This window comes from Esox lucius, chromosome 20 (assembly GCF_011004845.1).
Source record: "Esox lucius isolate fEsoLuc1 chromosome 20, fEsoLuc1.pri, whole genome shotgun sequence".
NCBI lineage: Eukaryota > Metazoa > Chordata > Actinopteri > Esociformes > Esocidae > Esox > Esox lucius.
Genome location: NC_047588.1, coordinates 25049587 through 25063597, shown reverse-complemented (window position 1 = coordinate 25063597; position 14011 = coordinate 25049587). Strand labels below are relative to the sequence as shown.

The following is a 14011-nucleotide window of genomic DNA, read 5'->3' as shown; positions in this document are numbered from 1 at the left end:
TACTGGGAAGTTACCAAGAGGTTAAAGAGAAGATTGGGAGGTTAGAGAGAAAGGTTTTAAGAGAAGATTAGGAGGTTTGCGAGAGGTTACAGAGAAGAGAAGGAAGGTACTGAGAGGTTAGAGAGAAGACTGGGATATTATAGAGAAGATTAGGCGGTTACTCTGAGGTTATAGAAAGAAGACTGAGGTCAGTGTGAGGTTAGAGAGAAGATTAGGAGGTAACTGAGTTTAAAGAGAAGACTGGGAGTTTACAGTGAATTTATATGCTATTAGATTTACTGTATGTGTGGCCAAGCGTGTACACGGCTCTTGCTTTCACATTATTGATATTAATCTTTCCCCTCTCAATATTTCCTAAATGTAAATAAAACAATGAGAAAAATACTGGAGAATGCATGTTAGAACTTAAGGATCTTTATATAACAAATATTCAAAGTACAGAAAATGCAGCAAATAGTTAGCTCTGAGTGCAAAGATGCAGTTGTCATTGGAATATAGATATATCATAATTTTTCAGTGATTCAGCACTGATATGCTACATAAAGTTATACATTTCTATTTTCCACGTCCTTTTTTAAAAACAGGTAAAATTTTAAAACAACAAGAAAAAAGGCACACCAGTGATACAACAGTTTAGTTAACTCAGGTTAACTCAAGGTTACCACTCGAGGACAAACGTCTGCAGCTGCGTGCTGCTAATAAAGTACTCCCATTGCCCTACATAAGAACGAAAATCTAAATTTTACTGGTTGCGAGATCAATAGAGAAAATTGCACACCTTTTGTTCAAGAACACTTAGCCAGCCCTAGTGAAAGCATAACACCCCAGTAAAGCAATTGTTGGTCCGCCTCCTTTTACACCCAGCCAGCCTTAGATAATAGCTCTGATGTTACTCCGCATCCATAACCCAGACATCTGTCCTCCTTCCTATTCTTCACTCTCTTGCCCCCTTCACCATCTTTCTCCAGTGAGTCCCCTTCTGCTCCTCCTCTCCTCCTTCCATCTCTTGGCACGGTCACACCAGTGGCTGGGTGTCTCCACTGGTAGAGGGCAGAGACTCCACACTGGCTTTGTAGATGGGTTTCTTCTGGGAGTGGTCATCACTGGAGGTGTGTGTGTGTGTGTGTGTGTGTGTGTGTGTGTGTGTGTGTGTGTGTGTGTGTGTGTGTGTGTGTGTGTGTGTGTGTGTGTGTGTGTGTGTGTGAGAGAGAGAGAGAGAGAGAGAGAGAGAAAGCAAGAGAGAAAGCGAGAGCGTGTGAGAGGGTTGCACCATCATTTGCATGTTGACTGACCACAGAACCATGAGTTTGAGAAAAGAGATAACTAATACTGAATTGCCAACCAGTGATCTATAGACTATACTGTAACATACACAGACAAAATAATATGGAAGGAGCTTTAATAAACACATTCTGCACTTTTGATTATTAATGTATTAATCACTTGGATAAGTGGCTAAAACATTTTCATATGACTATAGGCAACCATTAAAACTAAGGGGAGAGGTCAGACAAGTATACTTATTACATAGACAGTTTTGCCAAACCTTAAACCTAACCCGTAATACCTACACCTAAAAGGAACCCCAATTCTAACACTAACCCGCTTGATTTACCCTAAACATAACCCCTGAGATGGGCGTGTCCCTAGTGCGGAAAGAATAACAACATTGCGGGGACCAATTTGTCAGGATTTCTGACCTGGATTTGACAGACACTGGCCGGCATACAGACACAATGGGAAAGGCATTGGGCCACATTGCTCAGCACTCACATGGGTCCCTTGGTGCTCTTGGTGCTCTTGGTCTGCTTGGCTCTGCGAACCAGGAAGGCAGTCATAGACAGGATCAGCACCAGCAGGACCAACCCCACCGCTAAGGACATCAACATCACGTTCGTGGAGTTAAACCAAGCTTGCTGGAAACTGTTTACGCTGGCTGTGGGCAAGAGCGTCAAACAACATTTTTAGGATATAATATTAGATTATTCCCCAACAGTAGTGTCCACAGGTTTTCAACTGGATTCAAGTCCAGAGACAACGATAGCCAGAACAAAATATTTAAAATATTAAGTATTTATGTGTACTTGGGGTCACTGTCTTTGTGGAATAAACACTTATAGCCCATTTTCTCCTGGAAGAGGTAACCAGGTTATTGGTTAAAATCTCCAGATACTTGGTAGTTTATGATACCAGTGACCTTTTCTAAGGCCCCACACCCAGTGGGGCATAGGAAAGCAAAACAGTCTTAAAATCGAACACACACCACCATATGTTACATATGTTTCCTATACGTAATTTTACAGTAATTACAGTTGTCAGGATTACAGTAAGAATGATTTTAAATACTATATAGGCCTATATCTATATTAACCTTCGGTAAAGGGAAAGTGTCCATAACCCAGCATATTTTATAATTCATAATAACGTAGCCAGGTCTAAAGTTCCCATTTATCAATATTGCAAATAAACTTTTCTAAATTGGTACTTACAATGACAATTCAGAGAAAGCGTGACTTATTAACCAATAGTGCAACTGTTTACGCACACCGGTAGGAGAACATCATTGATAAATATCACTTTTTCTTAGCGTCAGTACCCCAATGCATTTCGACACACCACTAATTGGGGTCGTAAAGAAACAATGCTGCACGTGAAACATAAGCAACAAATCAAAAATGGAAGAAAAGCCATTTTCTGAGATTGGCAGAGATATGGGTAAGTGTAACATGCAGAGTATAGTCCAGGTACAAATGCCATCATTGTGGCACGTGTTCCATCTGCAGATTTGCCTCCACATTCTGCAGCATCTTTTCCACATCACTTATCACCTGCAAATGAAGTGTGTGGAAGGCTGTTCGGTGTTGGGATAGTACTTATACAGGATAAAAGTAGAAGAAACGCACACCCTAGTTGACGAGGTGCTGGCTAAAGGGTACGGAATGGAAACAAAATGAATGAAAAGCACCCTGATGAAGACTGTCGAAACGTTGGTCTTATTAAAAAAATGATATGCATTTGAGGGATAGTACTTATGTCAATTTGTGTGCTGACTATTTCTGTAACCCATAAAGGTAAAACAAACACATCTCTCATGACTCCGACCTGTTGAGCGATAGGGTATGGAACGTGGATGAAACTGTTTCGCGGGCATTTATCTGCTCGAAATGCCAGATCATTACGGTCCCTTTGAAAAGTGCCCACAGCACTAACCAGAGGGGGGGGGTGGCACTTGGATGTGCAACGGAATGGCATTTATTATCTTTGTTTACCCCTAAAAAGCCTTTGTTTTTTAAAATGGCAAAATGATGTCTGAGAGCCACTCTACTTTTCTGCAAAAAGGTCTCATCAGTCTCTAAAAATGCTTTCTCTAAATGATGGCTTCCATTAGGGAATCTGCCTCCCATCCTGTAATAATAATTCACCAACAGTTTTACATGTCTATAATTTAACAAGTGACTGTACTTAATATGAATTATCTTCATTAAAAATGAACTGATGGAGTCAAATTACATGAAATACTGTAGCCTGCTAAGAAATGTGTCACGAAAGACAAAATGTGTCATGAAAGACAAAAATCCCCAAAACATTGTTTCTTTATTTTATGTAATTCAAACATTTTAAAAATATATTTCCCACATTGACTATTCTATGTTTCAGAAGAAGTTCCCTTATTCCACCTCTTAGAAGCATAAGCATGGTCATGGCTTTGCACAAAAGTATGAACATTCTCAAACAAACGTTCATATTGATAAATCCCACACTGGGTAGGAATGTTCCTAATGAGAATGTATAGATTTATTTTACATTTCCTTAAAGTACACAGTGTGCCATCAGACTGATTGCTTTTCCTCTTCCAACTACCATGAAGCAAAGCAATTTGTGTGTCTCCCTTACAGTCCACCTGCTTGCTGGCTTGTAATGTGCGTTGCCACAGTAACCTGAGCAAGAAACAATCATTTAAATGCTGCTTGCTAACTAGTAATAACAAGGAACTGCAGCAAAAATATATTGACACAATCTATTGTTGTCATATAATTGCAGTACTTAACAATGTATATCAAAATAATTTGTGGTTTTGGGTTGATTACCCTTCAAGACTGAGATTTACTTAAAAAGTAGAGTGCAGATTTACATTTATAAGATTATAGCTATAAGAATAATTAGGGATAGGTTGACATCTATCTTTTTTAGAAAAATACATTGCCTTGCAATAGTAAGACCTCTCTTCTTATTACTTAATTACAAATGGTACATTGAAATTTAGTTATGTTTGATATTTCATTTTAATACCAATTATTGTAACTTTACAGTTACCATTGACACCAATTTCAAGAACAATGGGGCTTTACATTCAAACGTGATCAAAATTTCAGTGTCAGCATAAGCCAAATAAAACTCTTGGCACAGTGTCAGATGATAGAAAGCTACATTGTAGTGAAATAGGTGAAAGGTTGTGCTTTTAGGGGGACCAAATCCCTCGTTCATTTCCAGGCTGCTAAAATTCTACACAAGTTCACTACATTTTTGTTCAAATTAGAAAACAAGTAGTGAATATTGTAGGGGGTCAAATGCCAATGGTTATTGGATACAAAATATGAAGCTCTTTGATAGGCTGATGAGGAATTTGTTACAGAAAACAAAGGTCTAACAGAATGAGACCAACCACGCCACTAACACCTGATTTTCTGTATGAAAAAAGGAAGAAAATGTCCACCCCCACTAATGTAAAGCCACTCTATACACCATGACAAGAATTTAAATTTAAATTGCAAGGTTTTGTCATAGGTACTGGTCAGCAGTATGGGGGACACAGGATTATCCTTGTACGAAATGTGTTCTTCTATTGTTTGCCTACAGTAATGAGGTCTCTTGTGCTTTATTTATGCATTGTTGGCCAAGTAGATCTATGCGTTCTTTTATTATTTTCACTCCACAAATGTCATGCAGGTCAGTGACACACTGGGGTAACAGACAACCCAACTGCTCTGGGGTCCGTGCACTCGACATGTCTATTTTGATGATTTTTCTAATTGTAAGGTGTTTGTGTAATTAATATGGGTTTGTCAGACAACATTTTTTTGTTTTTATGCATTTCAGGACTATTTCTCTGCCTTTTCACTTGGAAGAGGAGAAAAGAGAATTTGTTTTGCTTTGGATTGACGATGGTAATAATGTTTACTACATAATTTCGGGCACTCCCCTTGAACTGAGAAAGCTAACAACAGCTAGTGAGCAAAATACTGCAATTCAGTATTATGTAAGAAATAATGCACTTTCACCACTTGAATGTGCATTCTTTTCAGTATGGCTCCACATACATAGGAAGCTGTTTGAAGTAGATGGAGGGACTGTCCATGGGGCTGACAGGCTAGACAACACAGCAGTAGAGAGATACCTGGAACCTGCAGGGAGACCTGACAAACACTATGCCAGTGAAGTGACAGGTATGTACCTCGGAAAGCAGTAGGCCGCCGTTATAGTTGCATTTCATGTTTTCTGTAACGTGCCTTTTTGCAGCGCTGATGTAGCCACAAAGACCCGGCCCGGAGGACTAAACTCGGCCCATGTACAGTAGCCCTGGAATACTTTGATCACAGTTGTTCAGAGAGCTTTCAGGTGATTTACACATCAATGCCCCGTTTTCAGGGTATTGATGTGAGATGTCCGTTTCATGTTATGTTGATGTTTCACAACCAGGAATTTAGCAGATCTGTCAACTGTTAGGTGTTGCCCACTGTGTTACATAACTTGGGTAACTTGGGCATTGGCTAAATCTTCTCTACTATCCCATAGCCCTATGCCTTTACTATGGCTTTTCACATGAGTAAATCAGGAAATGACTGTAAATGAAAGCGTAGCATATACTCTTACTGCTCATATCCTATCATATTTATCAAATTCACTCACCAGTTGTATTGTACATAAACCAACGTAGACTCAAGCAGATGTAGTGTACTTTTCCCCCATATTTTTGGACCATTAGCAACACTTTTATACCAAGTGAAAATTTGGGTACGCATAAAGTCCTATAAGTCCTATTGAATAAAGATGATTCTTAACCCTTCAGTCCCATCCTCCCTGAAGCCCTACCTACCAGGCAGCACAGTGATGGAGATGTTGAGCCTCTTTTTCAGGCTGGACTCGGTGGGGTGCGTGGCAACGCAGGCGTAGACTCCACTATCCTCCATTCTCACCTTCTTCAGCTTCAGCTTGGAGGAGGACTGAATCCAGTCCTCTCCCTGAGAGATGGAGGTTTGGAGGGAAATAGATGGGGGGGGGCGGGGGGGGGGGGTAGAACGAGAGAGTTTATTCGTCGTGGAGTCACAGTGAGTGTACCTGTGAGAAAAGCGATAAACTCGCGGACAAGGTGTATTTACCTGAACAGTAATCCCACTGAATATATGTACATAAACATTCATTCACTGACCTAGATAAGGCCATCAGTAGAACACTGTTGTTAACAAAACACTAGTGGAAAGCACTATTGACACAATAATAGCTCCTGCGCTATTATCAAGAGAGGGAGCTAGACACAGGAATAATAGGAGAAACACAGAAAAGAAGAAGGAAAAAAGACATTAGACTATGTAAATGATTTGGCTCCTGGGATCTCACGTTTTCCTGCCAAGAAAGTCCATTTCAATTTGAATGGGGGCTGAATTAAGAGGATTTCCAGGAAAGGCCAGGTTTGTCCAAAACAGCATTCTGTATGCAAATCCACTGGCTTGGATGCATCCAGCCCACTGCCTCCCTCCCATGGACATTACTAGAGGTCAGTACTGTGCACAGAGTCAGCTGTTGCCGATCGAATTAACCATACTGTTTGCTTCTCTGCTTCCACAGCCGAGTCCAATACTTTCTCCCCAAATCAGAATGTATAAACACTAATACAAACTTATGCAAGTAGTAATAAATGTGTAGACAGAAAGGTCCATCATAAGCCTTGAGGCTATTTAAAATGATTAAGTGGAAGTATTCTTTCTGCGAAAATTCTAAATACATTTGAATTTAATAATGTAACTGTAACGTAATATCTAATATGTTGAGGACTAACATTATTTTAAAGAGCCACAAACACAAGTTGAAACATAAACAGTGATTTCCAAGCTGAGGGAGAGCAAAATGTAACCACTCTTATATTCAAAGGTATATCTATGACCATGTTTCAAGGCAATATCATATTTTTTACAATTACTTTATATACAAATATTGGAGTATAAAAGCAGTTTTTGAGGGGGTTCTTATTGATTGGTTTCTATGGTTGAACTAAACTCATTAGCAATATCTTTAATTTAGATTTTTCAGAAATCACTTTTTAATTCAGAAAACCAAAAATGGCTGAAGCAACTGCAGCATGCCCCTTTAAAGATTTAAATGTTATATTGCAAATTGAATTCTATCAGGTCTAAAAGCCATGATGCGCAGAAGGAGCAATACCGTATTTCACCACTGGAGAGCAGCAAATCAATTGACCCGTGTCTTACTGTTGCCTGCCTTGCCGTTCACTTTGACATTTAGCATTGAGAGTTCTTAATTCCCCAGGGTAATAGGTTTTGTGGCTCTGTTACCAGCAAGTTGTATAATTCAACAATGGTTAACAGAACATTGAATCGAACCACACAATAGCTTTCAGGTTGACTGCCGCTTGTCTATAGCGCAATTAAACTATTAATCCTCTAGAATTGAGCAAGTTGCTCTCCAGAAAAAGTACCCAAATCTAGGAGGTCCAATAAAAACAAAGCATCTCTTATAGTGCAGAGATACAAATAGAAGAGGAACAGAGTAAAACGCTGTAGTCCAGCAGTTAATACTCCCAACTTGATGTAGTCACGTGAAAAAGTAAGTACACACCCTGGAAAGTTATTTGAGCTAAATCCCACATTCATTGATAAAGCTGACCCAATTTACAAAATCACACAAAATAACTTTGAAACAGTTCATGCAATTAAAATAAACAGAAATGCTATTTACATAGGCAGATAAAGTTATTGCACCCTTTACCAAAAATGTATTAAGGTATACTTACTACTTCTAGGTTGTGGGTAGTTGTCCCACCAAGCTATGTTAAGATTAATGTACTAACTGTGAGACGTTTCCGAATAAAAGCATTGGCTAAACGACTGAATGTAAATGCAAAAGAGAGGACAGATTCAGACAGACCAAAACTTACAACTTTCTGCCAAAGGTACTGTGGTTTCTCTGAGGCCGTGGTGGAGCACTCAACCTCCACATTCTCCCCCGCGGTCACATGCAGGTTCTCCTTGATGAAATTCCGGCTGGAGGAGGACACATCATACACGGAGAGCTCACGCATGTCTGAACAGGGAATCACAGAAGATTGCACACACAGTAATAAAAACGAACACACACAACATTTTTCTAGGAGCTTGAGTGTGTATGTGCGCGCACAGTTTACATGGTGGCATGGACAGTATGTCAACAGAGACGTTTTCAAGCATATAATGTAATTTTGCCTCAGATTTTCTACAAATTGCCCACGAGGAGGGAACAATCGATGGTAATGATAATTGGCTTCATCTTCCAATGTCTGTACAGTGGTGCAGAGTGGAGTATGATAGTTCATTTTCTCCCCATCTCTATGTCAATGGAACCATCTCCATCTTCCTTGGGCACGCTCTTTCTGTCCATACCAATAGTTCTCCGCTATTGATTGCGCCACAGGAGGACAATATCAAACAACATTACAGTCGATGTGATCACCCCTGTAGGGCTTTCATGAGACTTGTATTTTATATCTTTTCTACTGGTTGCTTTGTATACTATCCATCCCTTGTGAATTACTGTTCTTGGAACATTGTTTTGGTAAAGAATGGGGGGAATGGATGCGCTGCAGAGTGGATAGAAAATTATCTGCCTAGAGAGTAACTGGGTAAGCAGGCTTTTGTTCCAGTCCTACGCGTACACTCCAAATTCAGCTATTCAACAAAAGCCTGCATAACTTACAGCTCTCCAGGAGAATATCCATGCTCGTATGATTTGTAAGTTCACACTTTCATCGCTATGAAAAAAGAAAGTGTTCCAGGAATGTGTTTGGCTATATTGCCCACACTATACTCACAGCTGACCGTGATAGCCAGGGGCTGGGAGGCGTTTTCATTTGTCGTGGTGTTGTCTGCGACACAGCGGTAGAGTCCCTGGTGGAAATAGCTGTAGACACGGCTGATAGACAGGAGCAGACTGTCGCCCTCTCGCTTCAAGGTAAACTCAGGAAAACACCGACGGTACATGTACCCCTCCCCCAATCGGTACCACTGCATCAAGTACTGATCAGGACAGAAAAGAGCCAGACAGACAGGGGGATAAAGTCACAGAGATATCCACCTTATCTCCACTGGTGTAGTCATAAGAATAGAGAAAAGTATCCCATGCTTGTTCTGACCATATTGAATACACGAAGAACTGAGCACATAACCAAACACACAGCACCAACTGATGTTAAGGTTTGCAAGTGCTGTGCAGTGCCTCAACACATACTTCATAGCCCTGCAGAATTTGTATTTGAATTACTCTATTTGAAGTAAGGTCAGAGGGTGGATGTAGTCTGCATTCAAACCTTGGAGAACTTCTCGAAATGGACCTGGCTGGTGTTGAGCTCTGAGCTGGAGACCAGACATCGCAGGGTGATATTACCGTTCTCCAGAACAGGCTTGTCTGGGCCCTGTATGAGCAGGGTTGCTAGACAGGACAGAAGACAGAGATCACGAACCTTACAGTCTAGTTTTCAATGCTGCATCATTGTTCCACTGGTCCCGACATTGGCAGGAGGGCTGACCAAACACATTCGCCTGTTAGTCGGTGGTTCTGGTCAGGCCCTGAATCAGGGCATGAGTTTTACTGAGGTCTGACTTTTTTCAGTTCATTTACTGCACACTTCAATAACTATAAAATGTGATTTGAAGAATGGTAACACCAAGCATAAATGACCTAAGCCATTATCACTTAAATATATGAACCTACAATTCACCTTAAGTTAGCTGCTGCTATACAGTACACACAAAGTCAGTGTTCCCCTGTCCATTCCTCTTTACCCGGCCTCTCTGCAATAGCATGTTTCGTCCCAGTAGGTTCCTCTTGCTTCAGGCCCTCTAAAAACAGTTTGTGTGCTCCCTGTCTGTTCCTCCTGCTTCAGCCTCAATGCAACAGTCTGTGTTCTATCTGTCTGTTACTCTTGCTTCAGCCTGTCTGTGAGAGTCGGCATTCTCCCTATTTCCCACCCCTTGTTCCTGAACATCTTTCTTTCAATATAAAACTCCAACTTCATTTGTATTGGTCTTTTAGACATTGGTTGGTTGGTTTCCTCTCATATTTCCTTCCATAAATTAACAACATTAGCCTAATAGTTTGCATTTATTCATATATTTATTTACACTCCTAACAATTAGTCTATGTTGATATCTATGTTATAAACAAAAAGTGAGTTATTTAAAATATTGCAATATTAATTTGAGTGGAATCATTGCTGCCTTGTCTGTTTGATTTTGCAGAATGGAAAACAGATTTTAAGAAAAACTGTTGGCTACATTACAACTATATATGCATTAAAAGAAAACGAAGCCAACTAGTTTAAAAATAAATAGACTAAATAGATGAAAATACACAAAAAAAAATTCTTTTCACACGGCTCAGATCTATTGTATACCTTTTTTAAGAGGTGTCTATTATACTAACATTAAAAGTAATAGTCAACAAACTTGGGTTGACTGATTGACTCCTTTTTTTTAATAAAGCCAGGCAGCTAGCTGACTAAAAATATATGCTGTGTTTGAAAGATCGTAGGCAAGCCAGTTATTGGTAAATAAACGAAGACCAATGTCGCACAGTAAATCTGAATCGACAAGTTCAAAATTATGTGCAAAATTATGCAGTTAAAGCTACATTAGGTAGGTTTTCTTCAGTAAAAAAATAATTACAGCATTTTGCAATTACTCACTGGTCAGAAAGTGGTACCACCCCAATGCCCGATAAAGAATGAAGTTCCTTATAACAATATGAAAAATAGAATTAAAGCGTCAACTCAGAATTCAATGTTATTCTTAGCCTTGCTGGTTAGCCTTGCTGGTTAGCCTTGCTGGTTAGCCTTGCTGGTTAGCCTTGCTGGTTAGCCTTGCTGGTTAGCCTTGCTGGTTAAGCCTTGTTGGTTGCTAGCTATAGAGAGCTAGTCTAAGTCCTCTTTCGCTTCTTTGCAGTTTTCTTAGTGTATGCTTTAGTAAACTAGGGAGGAATTGGCAGTTTGTCATCCTGGTCTCTAGCTGTCATTATAGTTTCTTACAGCAAGAGAACTTTGCCCCCTATGGCGTACTTATGTTATATACATCATCCAGGTAAAATGTGCATTCACAAAACAAGCCCAGGAGGAAGGCCTGCCTCGCCAAAGGCAATTGGCTGGAACGGGATTGCTGGAACAGAATTGGCTGGAAAGTAGCGGGACACTCCAAAAATTATAAATATATTATCTAGGCTGACGTGAAAAACAGAAACACAGCATGGGGAACCTCCAGGGCATGCTCCAGGCATAAGCTACATAAACGGGCATTTAAGGCCCCTGACCGCTAGGGAGCCCACGACTGATAGGGGGCCCCAAATGAAATGTTGCTTAGGACCCCCAAAAGGCTAGAGCCGGGACTGGGAACCTCAATTGATTCTGGTACATACCATATACATTTTATGAGATAAATGTCAGTTGCATGTTTTACAGTTTAATGTAATATAAGACAGTTTTGTTGGTTTGAACAGTAGGCTTAAGCCCATGAGGGGTCTATGGAGATGTTGGAAAATGTGTCACTGCCTATGTTTCTGAAATTATAGGCTAGCATGAAGCATATAATTTCAGAAAAGCTGGCAGCGACAATTTTTTTAATTGACGCATGCTGGTTTGCTGGTTAAACACCATTGTTCATTTGTACTATAATTTCACTTCTCATTTAGTTACAACAATGCACTTGTTGTCCTTCGGCATTTGACAATATGAGGACAAACAGTAGAAGTAACATTAGCCTATATCAACTGAAACTGGCAATGCCAGCAGCGGCAATTTATCTCTGGTTGTCTTACTTCCCCTAAATAATTTAAGTAGACATACGTGTTAAGCATCAAAGCGTGAAATAACACGAGCCGGAAAAACTGGTCAGTCTAATTTCAGTTGTCAAAAAATCTTTGTCGGGGACAGCCCTAAATTATTGTAACGCCCACTTATGGATATTCCTCTAATCTATATTGAAAAGTATTGCCTTCAGTGGATCCAGGCTGATTGGCCTAAAAGTAAGGACACATACAGTCATAGGCCATTACAGCTTAGTTTTTGAGTCGCTGAAATAAAATAAAAAGCTTCTATTTGACTGAAAATAACTTTAAGCAAATACAACAGGTTTGTGAACTTCAGAGCGGCAGGTGATAACAGCCAAGATTGGTATGACCCTACTGGAGAAAACGGGTTAGACACTGGGATAACACGATAATTGAATAGCTTTATTGATCCACATCAAAAGAAAATGATAAAGAAAAACAAGTGTATGTTTTATAATAGTTAGTGTTCAGTCGCTTCAATTGCTTTTTCTCTACTGGCTTCAACCTCCAAGGTAAGTAAAGTGTGTTTTGTCTCACTTTCAATTTCGAATCCAAATTACTGGATTTGAAGGGGAGTTCCCCTCTAAGTAGTTAATTGAATCTCTTTAACGTATGAAAATCCGGTAATTTCCGGTAAAAAATCCGTATTTTTACAAAATATTGTAAAAATACTATAAGTAAACTACTTTATAAGAAGAAATCCTACAAGATAATACAATATTAGTGGTTGTGTTGAGATAATATAGACTGCGCAAGAGCATAGGCCTAAGCTGTAAGCGCTTGTCTCTTAAGAAAACAATAACCAGCCCGCCGCACTCTCCGCTCAACTCAGTCGTAGTCTGGAAATTGTGTTTAGCTATAAGCCATACACAATCTTCTAAAGTAGCCTATAATGACAATGCTGGCTTTAGTTGAAGTTGTAACTAAATGAAATACGCATTCTTAAAATGTCAGTGAATAAAGAAAGTAACAGCAAAGGAAATAAATGCACAATTAAATTAATAAAAGTATATTTACCATGACTGCTGTAAGCATATGCAACAATAATCGCAAGGAGTGTAAAACCTTTCATCTTTGTTGATGGATTTTATATTCTGTTGTCCTTTTCCACGCTGCCTGTTATTACCTAAATAGTAGAAGTCAACAAGGATACTTGTACTTATTGGTAGGGGGAGAGGTGTGGCTTCCAGGTCTTCCTTATAAAAAGTGCTAACAACCCTGCTCTACCACTTGATAAATGTTAGATTGTTTGCATTATTTCTGAATGGTTAATTTCTGAATAATTGTTCTCCACCTTTTTAAAACATTTACGTACAAAATAAACGGTAACAGTAGCCTATATTCACAACATACGGTGTAGCCTATACGCACCAATCACCATGAGCGTCACTTGTCTCCGTGCTCTCGGAATAGTGACTATCATTGCTAGTTTGAAACACTGTAACCTCGTAATGTAGAGATCAATGACCTACCATGAACCAAACCAGTGTAAACGTATTACATATCATGAGAAGCGGAAAAAACGAATTTTTTGTTCAGCGTCGCATGACCTTGCGCAGCACTTAAGATCGTTTCAGCGCGACCAAATACGCTTCCAAAACCGATAACACAATGCTTTCATTTATGCATACTAGGGAAATCAACCTGACTTTCTCTTGTAGAGATTTGAGGAAGCTCTAAACACTTGAAACAGGAGCCCTTTCTTTAAGGGAGAAGTCCAAGAAAGCAGTCTCACATGCATGTAAATGTTTCCAGTTCTACTAATTCTGAAGTGTCATCACTTTGCTAGTCATATTATTAGAGCTACCTTATAATCTTACACGCATTGCCAATTTGGGATTCCAGCTTCCTGACTGTGCTGTGGTTTTAGGAGCCTATTAGAGGAAACCATCAGAAGAGGACATCTTGGGTCAAAGGGACTGTCATT

At 39.7% G+C, this 14011-nt stretch overlaps 1 protein-coding gene across 1 annotated transcript; it reads right to left on the bottom strand.

Annotated features, from left to right (window-relative positions):
* Positions 1-398: 398 nt before the first annotated feature.
* Positions 399-13303, bottom strand: si:ch211-79k12.1 (immunoglobulin domain-containing protein). Its single transcript, XM_013139265.4, has 7 exons — positions 13102-13303; positions 9575-9696; positions 9080-9284; positions 8171-8316; positions 6095-6239; positions 1774-1936; positions 399-1103 (listed from the first exon to the last, which is right to left on the bottom strand). The coding sequence occupies exons 1-7, from the start codon at positions 13154-13156 to the stop codon at positions 1016-1018; spliced, it is 924 nt and encodes a 307-aa protein (XP_012994719.1). The 5' UTR covers positions 13157-13303; the 3' UTR covers positions 399-1015.
* Positions 13304-14011: the final 708 nt, after the last annotated feature.

Bases quoted from the DNA above. Each gene is read 5' to 3' on its own strand.
- si:ch211-79k12.1 (XM_013139265.4), bottom strand. From the start codon at position 13,156: ATGAAAGGTTTTACACTCCTTGCGATTATTGTTGCATATGCTTACAGC. The intron at 6,240-8,170 runs GTAAGTTTTGGT...TCCATCTCTCAG, and splicing joins AGTACCTTTGGCAGAAAGTT to GGAGAGGACTGGATTCAGTC. The intron at 1,104-1,773 runs GTGAGTGCTGAG...ACACACCTCCAG, and splicing joins AAGAGCACCAAGGGACCCAT to TGATGACCACTCCCAGAAGA.